This window comes from Alosa pseudoharengus, unplaced genomic scaffold, assembly GCF_046254945.1.
Source record: "Alosa pseudoharengus isolate Yale_2024_CS ecotype anadromous, Long Island Sound unplaced genomic scaffold, YU_APseudo_1.1 YU_APseudo_1.1_scf_22, whole genome shotgun sequence".
NCBI classification, from domain to species: domain Eukaryota; kingdom Metazoa; phylum Chordata; class Actinopteri; order Clupeiformes; family Clupeidae; genus Alosa; species Alosa pseudoharengus.
Window position 1 is genome coordinate 25,356,253 of NW_027468680.1, and position 17,080 is coordinate 25,373,332.

General features: G+C 39.7%; 1 protein-coding gene across 1 annotated transcript; it reads right to left on the reverse strand.

Annotated features, from left to right (window-relative positions):
* Nucleotides 1-10,900: 10,900 nt before the first annotated feature.
* On the reverse strand, nt 10,901-16,884 carry susd4 (sushi domain containing 4). The gene is made up of 8 exons (XM_076299479.1): nt 16,537-16,884; nt 13,287-13,490; nt 13,005-13,178; nt 12,690-12,878; nt 12,165-12,356; nt 11,839-11,983; nt 11,359-11,744; nt 10,901-10,992 (listed from the first exon to the last, which is right to left on the reverse strand). Exons 1-8 carry the CDS (start codon nt 16,664-16,666, stop codon nt 10,955-10,957), a joined length of 1,458 nt encoding a protein of 485 aa, XP_076155594.1. The 5' UTR covers nt 16,667-16,884; the 3' UTR covers nt 10,901-10,954.
* Nucleotides 16,885-17,080: the final 196 nt, after the last annotated feature.

Genomic DNA, 17,080 nt, shown 5'->3' on the forward strand with positions numbered 1-17,080 from the left:
CTAATTTATGCTAATTAGCATATATAAATAATACATAATTGTCATGTCAAAAATATATTTGTGTAGCCTAACTATCTGGCTTCAAGAGAAAATGGATGGTTTCTTTGAGATATGCTTAGGTCACCCACAGCAGAATGAAATATCAAAGGAGTCATTTTTGGCCTATTTTGGCCCTGTCGGGAGAGTTAAGTACCTCCCACCCCCTACTCTTGTAATTCCTTGCAAAGGTCCTCAAGCCTTATATCCTTCAGAAGGTACTGCTCCACTCCCAATCAAAATGCAGCCACCACATCCACAAGCCATGGTTCACTGAATTATTGTTTTGTATTCTATCAATGCTGCCACACAACAAGTCTAAAATCTACACACAGTCTGCACACATTACAGGAGATTTTCACCATCCACAGTGTCCATACACACTCATCATATCATGAAAATGAGTGTCTACCAGGGGCGTTGTGCAAACCATATTTTTGGGTGGGCACTGGGCTGAGCTGTATTTTTTTTATACACGAGAAATCTGCCATTCTACTACTGAAGCGAAATGAAATTGAGCGTAAGTACGTAGATGTGTGGAGCCAGGCTACATGCAACCATGCTGAGTAAAGCACTGAAGCCATTATAATTATATTTTACATTACCAAAAGCAGTCCTCTGATGTGCATGTTTTCACAAACTTTTGTATATTTTCAAGCATGTTGGTGGGCCCTATGACCCCAAAGTCTGCCATGACCAGGCCTCAGATCAAAGACGTTTGAGAAAGACTGTATTAGGGCCTTCTTCAGATGCAAACAATAAGATGCTTCTATTTTAAATAACGGCTGAGCTCTTTCCAATGTTCCCCTCACCAGTCCACAATAGTGTAGTAAAAGCTGTCATGCAGTTGCTACACACAGTTGCTTTCACCCATTCACCAGCCACATTAAAGTTCCCTTGGCCTTTGGAATTAATAGCCCCATCATCATATACCCTTCACCATATCTCACGATTGGCATGGGGTACTTTCCATAAGATCATCTCTTAATGCAAAACAGCTATTAGGCTAACTAAAATAAAACCATGCCAATCTCTAGGTATATGTGAAGGGTATGTGATGATGTGGGGCTATTTTAATTCCAAAGGCCAAAGGAACTTTATCAGGATGCATAGTATCTTGGATCCATGACACTGGCCTTTAAAAAAAAAAATCTGCCTGCCTCTGCCTGGCTCCACCTGTCTACGTACTTCCGCTCGATTTCTTTTCCCTACAGTACTCTGCGAAGTCAGAGAGTCTGGTATATGGGAATTTAACATAGGAAGAACATTTATTTATTTATAATACATTATTCATTCACAAAGAAAATTGGTGTCCTTAAAGATTGGATATTTCCTCATTTTTTTACTTAATTAAGATCTACTTCCAAAAGATGATTTTATATCCCTCATTTTAGTCAACTTTAGCATGGGTTCGAAAACGTATGAGCTTCACTGTATATATATATATATATATATTAAAAATCCATAGCTCAGAAGATGACGATGCAGTCATGTCTGTGCATAGACATTCAGTCACCTTAGTGGCCCTATATGTTGTATTTTTGGATCCATGTGCTCTCCAGTGTTTCTTAACAGTACTGCAGTGCCTTTACAGCCTTTTCTGCTGTAGGATTGGTACAATTGACCACTAACTCTTCAGAGTGACCCAAGAATTAAGAAAACAAGAATTAAGAAATCTTAAAAAACTAGATGTACCGCGTAGCGGTACAAAATATGACCACCGCTCAGTCCTGCACATCCATTCCGCGAAAATAAATCATATTAATGAATTTGTCTCCATCTTCTACTCCATCCCCCACTCTTGAAACTTTTGTGTGTATGCTTGTTTGGAATGTGTGTTTGCACACATTCCGCACACAAAGTAGCCTACTGGCGCTGCAAAGGTGAATAGATTTGTTTCTGGGCCAAAAAATCTGCAACATTGTTATAAAACCTTTAAAATGTCTAAACAATCACAAGTAGGGCAGTTCATCACAGTCCATCCATTGCAACTGGACTGATGAAAGGTACACCTGTAGGCTACATTGTATTTGGGAAAAGCAGAAGGTAGCAGCATAATGTATTTATTTATTTATTATTAAACAAAACAATCCCTGTCAGTTCCATGCAGTTTTCAACAGCTATCAAGAAGAGAGGTCATGTCATGGATTTTTGTGAATGTTTCTTCTTCTACATATGCATAGTTTAGTCATCTAGTTCAAATGATATTCAGCTTTATTGTCAATGCACAAATTAAATACCAGTAGTCTAAAACAAAATGCCGTTTTACCCAGTGGTGCCAATAACTGACATGTCCAAAAGGGCCTTCATGAAATGCGTTGCGAGACTGTTCACATTTTAACGGGCAAAGTTGAAGAGCTACTGTCCGTTATTGTTTGTGCAAATAATATGCTGATTCATGTTCCCTTGCATTTTGCAACCATGAGGTCCATGGTTAAGCTCAATCTTTTGACGCAATCTTTTGATTTTCACCCAGCCTAGTCCATGGTAGGCGCCCGATAGAAATATTGTTTAATTTTGCGATTGAGATATCCACGCACTGGCGCCCCCCCTGTGACGTGTTCGCTCCCCGGTTTTAGAGCTATTCTAAATGCAAAAATGCATAGAGGGAGTTATGACAAAACCGTGACTGTTAACAAACTATAAGCTATATAAGGTAAGCCCTATGCTAGGCCTATTACACAACACAAATTGTCACTAGGCTATGCTGGCGACCCAAATAAAATCTCCTTTGGAACCAATGGCTTCACCTTACAGTATCAAGCTGCCACCTCTTGGCGAAAAGGTAATAGTTTTGCATATCAGTAGTAACTAGAGAATGTAATTCCAGGGAATTACAAGTGCATGAAAATGACGCTAGGACAGACATGGTGGTTGCACAGCTTAATAAAAGTTGATAGTTTAAAAGTAGACAGTTTAAAAGTTGAATGTAGATTGGGAGTTGATCACACTAGTTGACTGAAAAGCCCAGGCTGCCAAACAGTTGTGGGCAGTCAAAAGTCAAAGTCAAAGTCAGCTTTATTGTCAATTTCTTCACATGTTCCAGACATACAAAGAGATCGAAATTACGTTTCTCACTATCCCACGGTGGAGACAAGACATATTTTACCAATTTTAAGTCCACAGACAAACATAACATTCAAGTAAACAAAAAGTAAGTAAATAAGTAAATAAGAGGGCACATATAATGAAAAAATAAGAGCAGCAAAAAATGGTTGAAATTGTGCATAGACAGTCAATAAAATAAAATACTAGTGCAAAGTCAGGCCAATAAGAGGCTGAGGTAGTTCTGTTTGACCTAAGTAAGAAATAAAGTGGCATAGTGGTGCAAGTTATGTAAGAGCAGCAGAAGTGTTGTGTTTTCAGGACAACAACAACAAGTTGCAAAGTGTACAAGTGTGCAAGTGGAGTGGTGCAGGCGGCCATTGTGGGTCCAATGTCCAGGATGTTATGTAGCTGAGGGTGGAGGGGGGAGAGGAGGGAGAGAGTTCAGCATCCTAACAGCTTGGTGTATGAAGCTGTTGGTGAGTCTGGTAGTGCGGGAGCGCAGGCTTCTGTACCTCTTCCCAGAGGTACAGAACTCTGGTGGGTCTCATCACCAAGGGCGACGAGACTCAATACAGGTTGGAGGTCGACCATCTGACCACGTGGTGCAGGGACAACAACCTCCTGCTGAACGTCAGCAAGACCAAAGAGATTGTTGTTGACTTCCGGAGAGGTCACACCCAACACCTGCCACTGACCATCGACGGTGCTGTGGTGGAGAGAGCGAGCAGCACCAAATTCCTGGGGGTGCACATCAGTGAAGACCTCTCCTGGACCACCAACACAGCATCACTGGCGAAGAGAGCTCAGCGCCGCCTGTACTTCCTGCGGAAACTCAGGCGAGCAAGTGCTCCACCAGCCATCATGACCACATTCTACCGAGGCACCATTGAGAGCATCCTCTCCAGCTGTATCGCTGTGTGGGGCGGAAGCTGCACTGAATACAACAGGAAAGCCCTGCAGCGCATAGTGAACACAGCTGGAAGGATTATTGGTGCTTCACTCCCCTCCCTGAAGGACATTTACACCACCCACCTCACCCGCAAGGCGACCAAAATTGTGAGTGATGCAAGTCACCCCGCTCACAATCTGTTTGATCATCTTGGCAGAGGACACAATTGGCGGGAGTCATAGCTGATGATGACAGTTGGATTGGCTGAACAGTTAAATAGTTGGATAGTTTAAATGGTTCAAATATTTCATAGGGAATTATTGTAGTGAGGACTTTTATTTTGAACAGTTGGCGGGAGTCAAAGTTGATGACAACTGACTGTTGCTAGAGTAGTTATGGTGGTTGCTATGCTGGTTGCTAGGTTAATGATGTTGGTTGCTAGGTTTTAATGGAATGTGGTTTCTAGGCTGTTGCTAGGGTACTTGAAGTCGTTGCTAGGTTGTTGCTAGGGTGTCCATGGTGGCTACTATCAGAAATAAAGGAGTTACTACAGTGGTTTGCTTGTATAATCATCTTGGTTGCTATGGAAACTGACATAGATGCTTAATTTCAATGGTTGCTAAATTGGTTGCTAGGTAGGTGGTGGTTTAATATAGTAGGCTAGAGGCATAGTTGATGATAACTGACAGTTGGAATAGTTGAACAGTTAAATAGTTGGATAGTTTAAATGGTTAAATTATTTAATAGGGAATTATTGTAGTGGAGACTTTTATTTTTAAACAGTTGTGGGCAGAGGAAACAGTTGAACAGGATCTGTAGTCTTAAGAGAGCCAGATTGTATGCTTAAAGCCTGAGACAGACAGTTGCTGGAGGTGGCCGGAACCATATGGCTCTGGCCGGAACACTTGGCATAGGATTCTAAGAGCCCTATTGTGATGCCATAATCGCCAGTGTTAAGTCTATGGGGAAAATTTTAATAGTTTTTAATTAATAGTTCAAAAAGTATAAAAGTTACAAATATGAAAAATACATTCCCCACCTGTCCTAAGTAAGACCTACGTAACACAGTTTGAATGAAGTTTCTACATTAAACGGTTGAAGCCGCATTAAACGCAGAAAAAGCGTTAGAAGAAGAATAAGAAGAAGAAATCGGATAACAGTAGATTGCATTTTCATGCACTCTAATTAATTTCACGTAGCTGTGAATCACGGAAAGGGCGAATGAAGTGGACACTTCTAAATGGAACCCAACCCACAGTAGCTCAAGGTCTGTGGCTAAAGCAGCCATAATGAAAGCGTTATCATTGTTTGGATACTTCACACACACGTGTTTTTTAATCGCATAGACTACAACTACCAAGCTGGAATCAAAGCACATCGACTCTCACACCCTAAACACGCACTTCGAACAGACAAAAAGCGCCTCAGTCTCACGGAATAGCCATAGGCAAAACTGTATCTGACCGGTGTAACATTGGTACTAAATCATCCATCGCAAAGAATGATTTTTGTAGCACGTTCAACAAATATGTGTAGGTACAGCCCTGCCCTGAATACATCTCAACGTGCGCTCTAAAACATCTGGTTTAAATGGAGATGTAGATCATCACGGGTGCGTTAATAAATCTACATTGCGGCGAGTTGACACAAATTATTCACTTTGACGAATTTATGTAGTTTCAGTTACTTTACTTTGAGCCATGCTCTTCCTTACTTGAATCACCTTTGAAAATAGAGGATTGAAGTAGCCTATTTTGGGAATGAACGTTGACTCAGATGCTTTTTGAGACCTTGAGCAGAAATGTCCCAGCCCGGTGTTTAGGGTGCATCATAGGTAGCCTATATATTTTCCATTAAAAAACCACGTAGCGAACGTATTGTGGCTAGCTCACTTAGCTCCTGTTAGTAGCCTAGGTTATGGTCATAAGCAAATGAGATGACAGTCGAAAGATACAATTAGTGCTGTTATCGATTTGCTTGGTAGCCTATAAACACATTTATGGTTTTCTACAAATACATCAATAATCAAATTGGCCTCCATCACTCAACCATGCTAACGGTAACATTATTTTACTTACGTTCTGCTATTGATAGGATTAACGTAGCCTACCTGCAGTAAAAAACAAGCATGTCCGATAAACATTCTCAGATTTATTTCGCTTTCAAGAGGAAATGGGAATTACATGTCATGCAGAAATCATCCTACCCTTAGACGTTCTCTGCGGTAAACTACTGTAGCCTACAGTCTTGTCCTTGTAGGAAGCGTAGTGTCTTTCCAACCCACTTTAGATTAACTTCCAACAAAATTACGTCTCACTGCAACGATGCGCCATCTAGTGGACAAACGACTACTTATCGCCAATACTGGAAATGCAGCCATGATGATAATGATGAATATTTATTTTGCCTTTCTTTTAATCCTACTGAATTTGTAATTATGTATCGCCGTTCTAATACCGATAGTTTGTGGGTGCCTGTGTGTGTGTGTGCATGTGTATATGTGTGCACCACCATCTACAGGCTAATGAGTGTACAGTCACTAAATGTACACATAACTTAATTTTTTAGACCCCCCCATGGATGAAATTCTACGAAACTTGGCATACCCCCAGAGAATGTCAGGTTAATCATACACATAAAATTTGGTGCAGTTCTGAACGTCTTTACTGAAGAGAGGGGCGATTAAAGCAGAATGATATTGCATTTTCATTTTTTACCGGGGGGGGGGGGTGCAAATCACAAATGAGTGATTATGGGCTAGGTTGATGTGGGCCCTTGAGACCAACGTACCATAAAAATTTCTTCATCCTCGGTGCCACGGTTCAGGTAGTTATTTAGGAAAAACTGCATTTTTTGGGTTTCGGGGGGCCCAGCGCGGAGGGGGAGTGGCCCCCGGGGACCAAACGAAATTTTTCCGTAAAAGTCTAGTGGGGCTACATACCCACCAAATTTCATGTGCCCCGGTGTTTCGGTGCCCCGGGTATCGTTGACCAAAATTTCAGGAAGTAGATGACGGGGGGGAAAAAAAAAAAAAAAAAAGAAAACTTTGACAATCGCTATATGACCGCTTCTTAGAAACAAATGACAGACCCTGACTTGTGACTTATCGGACAAATTAATAGATTGTACATCAGTATTTGTGATGAATGAAAAGCAAATTCTGCAGGAAAGCGTATGAAAGTGATCATGCATGCATTTTCCTGTCATCTTCTTGCTTTGTGCCTGTATTTTCTTTTTTTCTTCACTTAATGTGGGCACATGAAATTCAGTGATTGGTTTCAGGAATACAACAACTTTTTTCTATTTGTAGATGCCCTCATTTGCTTGCATGCAGAGGCGGACAATACTTAAGTAAATGTACTCAAGTACTGTACTTAAGTACGTTTTTCAAGTATCTGTACTTTACTTACAGTAAGTATTCATTTTTTTTTTTTTACTTGTGACTCACTTCACTACATTTTGAGGACAAATATTGTACTTTTGACTCCACTAAAAGGAAAATAAGTATTTTTCAGTAAGTATACTTCCAATGGCTATTTGCATGAAATTGTTACCAGACATTAGTATCAACTCAGATAATCCACCCATATGACAAAATCCAAACATTAATGCCCATAATTGGAGTTATGTTTAATAAAGAATGTGAAAAAAATGTTGACGCGTTCAATACTTATTTTCCCCGCTGTAAGTCACTATAAACACACACGAGGGATTTTTTCAGAGCTACAACCCCAACCCCACGCATGTTTGTTTACAAGCCAAAGGATAGGACCCAGAAATTATATTTTTGTAAAAAAGTCATATTGATTGACTAGGTAATAAACTTGATTCAATAAGGCTGGCATCTCAAATGGTAATTCTTCCAAGGATGTAATTTACGAACTTCAGAGCAATTTAAAAAATACATAAGCCTATTATGCTTATGAACAGAAAAAAAACCCTGTTCATTTCACCTGTTGTTTGAGGTCAATAAGTCTATCAATAGGAAAAAGCAAGAAAATTTGCTACAAAAATGGTCAATATTGTACCAAATTGTCTTGCTCTTTTTCCTACCAACAGCTCGGTGGCCTTGAACAACAGGGCTATGGGTTGAAAATGGGCAGTTTTGCTTGTAGCAAAATAGTGGCCAACCAAAGAACGTGCATTTTTCATTTCAGCATAAGTCTGTGGCCACCGCATCATTGACAAAATAAACATTATACAACACATCACTAGAGTAGAGAAATACTTTGTACTCTGAATACTAAGTATTTTTAAGAACAAGTACTTGCATACTTTCACTTAACCATTTGACTTGACAACTTTCACTTGCAGTGGAGTAATTTTTGACTAGGAATATCTAGGCCTGTACTTTGACTTTAGTAAAGAAATTAAATAGGCTACTTCGTCCACCTTTGCTTGCATGAACAATAAGACCCACTTCCCACTGACGGTAAGATTTAGAAAGATTCTGTGTTGAAAGTTGTCATGTTAATATTGGCAACTAACTTTTCACATTTAATGTCCAAAACCATATTAAGAGAAAACATGAGATAGTTTAAATAGCTATTTATGGTGGAAATGCCTCTTTGAAGTTCTGACATGCCTCATTTCAGTGCACTGTTTTTTCTTTTCAGATTGAATGACAATTAAATTTACTGGCTGTTAAACACGAGACCATTTACAATATGCCTCCCGCCCTCCAGGTGTCAGCAGAGTGTTGTCTTCCCAAATTCTAACCTTCGTTTTTACCAACAGAAGAAACAGCTTCCGCAAGCTTCAGTGTACGTAAAATAGCAAGTGTTTGTTTTCGTTATTTGAAAACGAACATAATTTAAACCTTTGTGCTTTTGTTATGGAGGAAAGACTGATTTACGCGGTGTCTGTGTATCCGGAGCTTTACAATTCAACTCTAAGTTCTTACAAAGATTTTAGCAAGAAAGCTGACGCATGGAGGTCTGTAAGTCTACAAACGGAGCTTCCAGGTAACGTTAACTGTTAATGTTAGCCCTGTCCAGAACGTCGTTAGCTTCTAACTAACTGCAGCAGATCCAGATCTATTGCATGTTTGTTTGTTAGTCACTGCAGTCAAACAATTTGTTTTACAATAACGTTCATATGTGTAGGAGCTCTTCACAGGCCCTTGTGTTGTAACGTGAATGCAGTTGTAGCTCTCGTCCAGATCCAACGTCAAGCTAGGGTAGCCTAGGTGTTTGTTTTCTTGAAATGTCTTCTTGCTGCTCTGTTGACCCTTAAAGGATGTAGCCTACATGATGATGAGCCTTTTGCGTGTCTTTCAGTCTTTTAGGCGAACTCTCCTGTTGCTATTTTTTTATGTCCTGTTCCTAATCATTACAGAGGAAGACTGTCGGAGGAAATGGAAAAGCCTGCGGGACCAGTTTATCAAAGAGCAGAGACGCCACGCCATGGGCAACAGCAGTCGGAAATGGAAATACACTGACCAGATGGCTTTCCTCACCCCTTTCATACAGTCCCGCTCCTCCATGTCCAATTTCTCAGTTGTGGAACCCGACGATGACAGAGATGACGACAAAGAAATGAATAATAACACCGGGCATGTTAGTCAAAAGATGAGGGGAGACCTGAGGGATGCAGAAACACCTCCTAACTTTCCAGTCAGCAGTGCGCTGTGGTCTGGTCAGAAGAGGTGGGAACTCAATGGACAAGAAGGCAATGAGGACGAGATGTTTCTCTTGAGCCTCCTTCCCCACCTGAAGAAGCTACCCTATGAAAAGAAGTGTGCGGTCAAATTGAAGTTCCACCAACTTCTTTATGAAGCAGAATTCCAGTAGCAAGAGAACCCAACATTATCTTTTGTATCAGAAGTTTGACATTTAATTTTTTTAACAATTGTATAAAGACTGCTGGGTATTCGTTCCAAGATACTGTGTATGGAAATGCTTGGAACATTTGGAAGAGGGGCAAAACAAATGGCAGTGTCCATCCACATCCATGATGCCAGGGCTGCGGCCTAGTTTTAGCTTCATATCTTCAGTTGATGGCCCATCGTTTTTTCTTGTTTGAAAGTGTTACACCCAACTGTTATTGTGTTCATAAACCTTAAAGATTGAAGCATGTTTCCTTCACATTTTTTTGTAGAACAAACCTCTTATACGGTGAGGTTTTTTTTATGCCATTGTAAGTAGCTTTATCTGCAATGCAATTAGTTGTTTGAAACCATTTCTGACATTCAGGTGTTTTTCCTCTGGAATTTTTTTAAAAAACTATTTAAGACACTTTTGTAACAGTGCATTGAGTAATTGCACAAATTATAATACCTTTTTTTATTTTTACATTGTTAATGTAGAAAACAAAAATCTGCTTTTAAATTATATTTGTTAGCCAGACCCACTTGGATCAAAACATGTTCAGTCTTGTGTGGACTCATGCATTGTCTCAAGTGACTGCTAGGATTGATCAATATGTACCACATTAGAGCCACGTTACAACAGCCTGTCCGCATTGCTTAGTGGTCTTTTCAGTTACGCATGCAGTTAATGATGACTGCCATGCCATTTCCCATCCATCATTTAAATTTACATAATGAGTCATATTTTTTTGCACCTGATGTCTTGTTCAATCCAGAATTATTTGAAACGAGAATGTAGAAGAAATTCTGTCCATTATAAGTTTAAATGTAATAAAGTTATATATTACACTGATTTAAAGGCAATCTTTCAGTGACAAGATGTTGCATAGTACATTACAAGAAAGTTAAAGGCTGATTACACAGTAAGTAATGGATCCATGGCCATCAACAAGTCAAGATTTGAACTTGAGGTTGTTTTATTGCTAATTTCTCTTTGATATATAACTTTTTACTTTGCGTTCCATTATGCACTTTTGTGATAACGCCACAAAATGTATTGCCAGAAAGGGGGAACAGTCTTGTGTGGTAAACCAATACATTTGCCGTGTGAGTCCTGTAATAACTGCATTAGAAATGTAACAATTAAAAGTCTGTTTAGAGTCATCTGGGCATCAGCTCTCATCGGTTCCATCTTCTACCAGAGGAATTTCTGGAAAGAGGAAAACTGGTAAGAACAAACATCATAGAATGTAGGTAGTCACTCTATAAAGCTTGGAAAAACCTGTAAAAAATGCTCAAACATGATAAATGCTTTTTTATAATAAATTATATATAATATTCCTCCAAATTATGCAAATTGTCATCTGAATGCAACACATACAATTTCAGAACATCAGATTCAAGAAGAGTCAGTCAGATATTACACATTTACATGTAAATTAGTTTGGTTTAATGTAAGTACTTTAACCTTGCATTTCTTTATGGCAGACATGATATACAGATGCACTGTGAAATCCATATTTTATGGTGAATTAATTTGAGTTGCCATGGAATGGGGAGATAACAGAGTACTTACCATCCGCAATATCAACGCTGGGGCTAGTGGAGGCTGTCTCCTCTATGGAGGAGACCATGTTGGTTCTCTCTGAGGGGTTATTCATTCCACCTGCATTGGAAGATGACGCCTGGGTGCTCTGGACACATTCTGAGTTGTCTGAAAAGCTCTCATAGGTCTCACATTCACTGGTGTCTATGGGAGCTCTGCTCGGAGTCTCGCTGTGTCCTGGGTACTCAGGAGGCTGTGGCTCCTCCGCCTGCAGTATGTCCTCTAGGCTGACTGGAGGCGCAATCCTCTGGGGAGGAAGGGCTGCGCTACCCACTGCTTCCTCATAGGTAGGAAGCAGCACTGGGACACCATCCACTACAACAATGTTCTGGTCTCTGAGATCCTGGTCTTGATCCCTATTCAGATCGGAGTATAAGGCCAGTCTTAATGATTTTACGCTTGCCAATGGAGCACAAAACATAGTGGAAGTACCGTAAGGAAGTACCTTACCGTAAGCTCCACTGAGGCTTGCATTGGAACTGCGTCACCTTTACTATCATGACCAGGAGCAAAGCCAGCAGAACACCAGAGGCAGTGAACGCCCCCACTCGCCACTTGGTCAGGAGGCTGTCCTGAAAACCAGGCCAGGTGGGTTCTACAGCGGAAAAAAAAAAAAAAAAACAGTTGTACTTTCTAAAACAGGTTACAGTAGTACACAGTAATGTCTTGCATAAATGAAATATCAATGTATGATATTAATGAGATATTAATGTATGGAAATGTCACTAATATCTTGTTGCCTTTTCCAACAGGAGAAGTGTACAGTGTTCACCTACCTGTTTTAATGCAATGGATGTGCAGGTGAGGAAACCACTCCCCATATTGACAAGTTATGTACTTGTAATCATTTGCTAGGGAGTAGCCAGGGTCACAGTAGAACTCTACCACTGTCCCATGGATGTACCGATCACAAGGTTGTGGGTGACACATGTAATCTCCGTGCTCTAACATTGGGGGCAGGGGACACACTGCCACAGAAGAGAAGAATTCAACACATTTATAAAGTGTAGAACAAATATTATTTTGACATATGTTGCATTAGTTGTGTATGATATTTTGTGGTGTATTTATTTAAATACTTTAATGTTATCCAATATCAGCTTAACCCTACACATTTTGACAACAGATCAGAAATGTTATGTGCTATAGTCTAGGCTATCATTGTTTTTGTTAGTATGTTTTTATTGATTCAAGTTTGAACAAGGTAGGCAACAATGCTTTAAAACTAAACAAAAACAAACAAAAAATGAACAAACAACACACACACACACACACATACACACACACACACTTAAACTTACCCTCCACGTCAAGGCATCTGGGTGGTGTACTCGACCAGATAAGGTTATACATGCATTCCATCATCTCTGCACCCTCTAGTTTGTAACCAGGGAAACAGTGGTATTGCACCACAGTTCCAACTGGAACAGAAAACTGTGTTTCTGACAGGTTCATGTAGCTATGTGGGTTGATCAGTGGACGCAAGCAGCCTGCAAGGAAGAAAGATTGAGATGGTAAGATGTAAAATCCTCTGCCTGATGTCACCTCTTAGATGCTGAATATGTAGAGTGTACAGATTCTTCAGGGATGAAATGGATTTGTCGAAATAGAAACACCTTGACAAGTAGGTTGATTATCCCACGTCCCATCATCCTGACAGATAGAAACCATGTTGTCCATATCAGGGTAGCGAATCTGAAAGCCCTCATGGCAGCTAACACTTAGGATATCTCCAGGTCTGTAGGTGTGATTGGACACATTTGCATCTTCTATATAGGGAGGAAGACAATCTATGGAAGAAAAAGGACAGTCAGGAACCAATACCTCTTAAAACAGCTGACCTCATTTAAATTGTGTTAGTACTAGAGGGGAGAGATAGAGAATCATATGATATGTACCTTCTTGTAGACACACTGGTCTGTGGCTCGGTCTCCAGCCAACTGATCCATTATTGAATCGGACGCAAACAACCTTAGCTGGTCCCTTGAGTCTGAACCCGTCCATACAGCGGTATCTGGCCACTGCATTAACAAAGAATACACCTGAGCTTGGTGTCCGGCTGCCATGCTCAAGGAAGCCAGGGTCCCCACAGATTTGTTGACCTACAAAACACACAAAACATACACTTCAGGTAACGTGTTAATTAAAACTACAGTAAATATAAAAATCTAATATTTAAAGGTGCCCTGCCACATTAAACCGTTTTTACTTGTATTTAAAAAAAATATATATAAATATATGTTAGGTCCATAAGTGTTTGTGTTACATCCTGAATGTGAAAATGAACTGCTGCCTCCTCTCTCAGCTCTAGCCACTGAAAAGAAATAAGCGGAGAAATCAGGCCAAAGACAAAAGCTGCTCAGTCTGACGTGGAATTGAATGAGCTCATTACTATTCATGAACTCGTCTAGTTAAGACCGCACCCGCAGTTGTCTAGCTCAGTGACAGTTTTCGTATGCAAGGATTTGTATTGTCAACTTAAGGAAGTGAAATGTTATACAGGTTTAATGCACTCGCTAGTCTAGCAGGTTTTATGCCCATTTGGATAATGCTAGCACTCGCTAGCCAAGCTAAGTTCATGCCTTGAAGCTAAAATTAGTTGATAACAGCTGTCATGTTATGGACGAAACCGACTAGCTGTTAGCCAATAAGAGTCAAGCAGCTTAGCTCGTTGAATATTAATGAGAACTGGCGCAAATCTTCCTGCAGGCTTTCTATACCATGCTAAAATGGCTTGAAACACGGTAACCAAGGCATTTTTTCCACAAAAAATGTTACAGAGTCCATGGTAGAACTTCAGACAATACCACAAAGTAATGAAATACGTGTGGCAGGGCACCTTTAATATTACGCTATCATGAATGGTACATGCTTTTCAGTCAAATGGTTGGTGCACTTGTTACAAACTGGAAGTATGCTAAATGGTTAAATATCTGACAGAGAAATGGAGTGCAGAGTACAGAAAATTGGCAGAAAAACACTGACTTGACTTCCACAATAATCCTCTCTTGATATGAGCCATCGCTTACCGTATGTGAAAGTTGTAGAATACCATGGAATTATGAAATATCAACTGATAAAAAGCAGATTAATGGTTATTATTTCTGAGAAATGACACACTACTCTCTGCCCTTTCTCTCCTGTAGCATTTGATCAGTGGTCTTTTTAAGTTGAACTAGGGTAGTGCTTAACTAACGAGGCTACAAACTATTGTTAAATATACATTCTATACAAGGCCGTAGCCATGGAGTTAACATTGGCATAAGATAGAATGGCACACGAAAATGAAAAAAACAGTATTATTAGGCATTATTTTTTAAAGGAAAACATATCACCTCATGTGTTTGTGAATTTGTTCCCCCCAATGTTGACTCTACATACGGCCTTGAATTATTCACATGAATTCAGTGCCAAATACATTTGAATGAATTTTAAGGCAGTGCTGGTCAAGTGGATTATTTGATTCTATACTCAAGGTACACATAGCTGGCCTTCTTTGGCTTCTCACTATGCTATAAACTAAAGGTGATGCACCTGCTGTGTTTGTGCTCTGAAGCAGGTTCTGACATCAGAATACTGCTATTTCACCTCTGAAAATTAGCTTTTATTGCCAGTCTTTTATTGTTTAAAACGGTTCAAAATTCAGCCATACTCTTCTTCAGCTGGCCAGGGAGTGCTCTTTCCTGCACCCTATCATTGGAACAGCCTTTTATTACACAGGGATGCAGCCACTATTGAGATTTCAAAATGAGGATTCAAAACATATATTTTTTGTTTCAAAACAGTATGGCCTGGAGTCAAATCCACCCCTTTAAGCATTTTTGATGTGATTATTTTCAAGGAAATGTTTGTTTTATTTCAAGTCATTTTTAAATTATATTGTATTTGGTTTAAACACCTTCTTATCATTACTCTTTACATGGCATTGTTTTATTGTTCATTGTTTATTTGTCTTTCTTTTGTTCACTCATTGATTCTCTTTTATTTTCTTTTGTCTCATTTTCTTCTAAATTTCTAAAGTGTAATTAGATCATTTTGCATGATGATAAGGCACTATAAACAAGAAATTGATTGATAGATTCTTTTTGGTGTTTATATTTTCCCATCCCATTTTCTTTTCATTTTATTCAACAATTTTCACCTTCTTGTGTATGATAAAGGGGGGGGGGTGCTTTCAGTCTGTTTTCACAGTATCAAAGGACAGGGAAAAAGTTAATTAAGTCTGAAGTCTTGAAAACCTTCTCACCCCATTTACCATCATATGCTTTCTTTTACAGGTAAAGCAATACACACTCAGTCCAAAGGTTGGCTCACTGTCAGATGTCTGTCATAGGATTTTCAAGTGACTAGCCCATTCATTTATCACAAATGTATTGAGCTAAGCATTTTTTCTGTGAAATGTTGAATCTGCAGCACACTGTTTGAGGCGGTAAATTTATCAAATGAGAGAAGAGAAAGACTCCCCAGGGCCCAACAGCCTTTTCTTACACCTGAGCCTTTGGACCTTAGCCCATAATTAATTAATTAATTACGGCATATACTTCAAAGCGAAATCTCACTATATAACAGGTCTCAGAAATGGCAGCTTCCCCTTTGTGAAACATTGATGAAGTAGGGCCTATTTTATGCTGTACTTAAATTTTATTTAACCATGTCCCTTTGCAATTCCTTGTCTGCTTTGCCACTGTGGTAAGACTACTGTAATTATGCTGATCTACATATAGGTAATAAAAATTCAGCTGACGCTGGTCAATGCATTTAGGTTAATTTGTGTATATGTTCATGGTTACATTTAGAGTTATCTTATAGAAAGGACACTTAATAAATGTTACTTTTATCAGATTGTCTGAACTAGCAGGCCTATTTCTGCTATTGTGGTTAAGCTCCTGTTTGAGACCATTGAATGTGCCAGTGCAGGACCTTCCAGCCCTTCAAACAACACTCTACAGCACTGTGTCTTGATTTGCAAATCATTCATCATTCACCACAATCAATGTCCCAGGTAAATCACACGAATAACAACGTAATGCAATGGCATAGGCTGCAGCATGCATATTTTGCTTATAGTCAAGCACTCCATCGATTATCGTCGTCAATCTGTAACCTGCCTACCCTACACCCTGAAATAGCACAGCCAAAGAGCCTTACCTACTACGGTTACGTCTGAAGCTGTCAACACTTCATGTAGAAGAATAGCTGCGAGCAAACAAAACTGTATTCGGGGAAGGTTGCATCGAAATAAAAATGATTCTTTTAGCATACTGACATGATGATACATATTTCACCATGTATAGAATCCGCCTAAATTCAAGTTAAAACATAACAAAGGCGGTAATATCTGGCAGATGAGCTCGGAATTCCGTAAGCTTGGAGCTCCCATAGACGCGACGGAGTGATCCTGGGCATATTTACAGCTCTGTTTTTATAGTAATTCAAGTTTGAACGCGAAACATCTACAAGACCTTTGGAACCAGTATACGGGAAGCAGTGATATAATTTCATACTCTATCGGCCGAAGGAAAATGCGTCATCCCCACGATACTGCATCCGTGCTCCACCCCTCACCAAAGCAAGGTTGAACCACAGAAATCAACGACTAGGCTGCAGATGGGTGCTTATCACACATTGTACCGCTATTCAGCTAAAAGTAGCTAAAATCCTCCTCATAGCCTTTGTAGTTTAGCACGAGCAC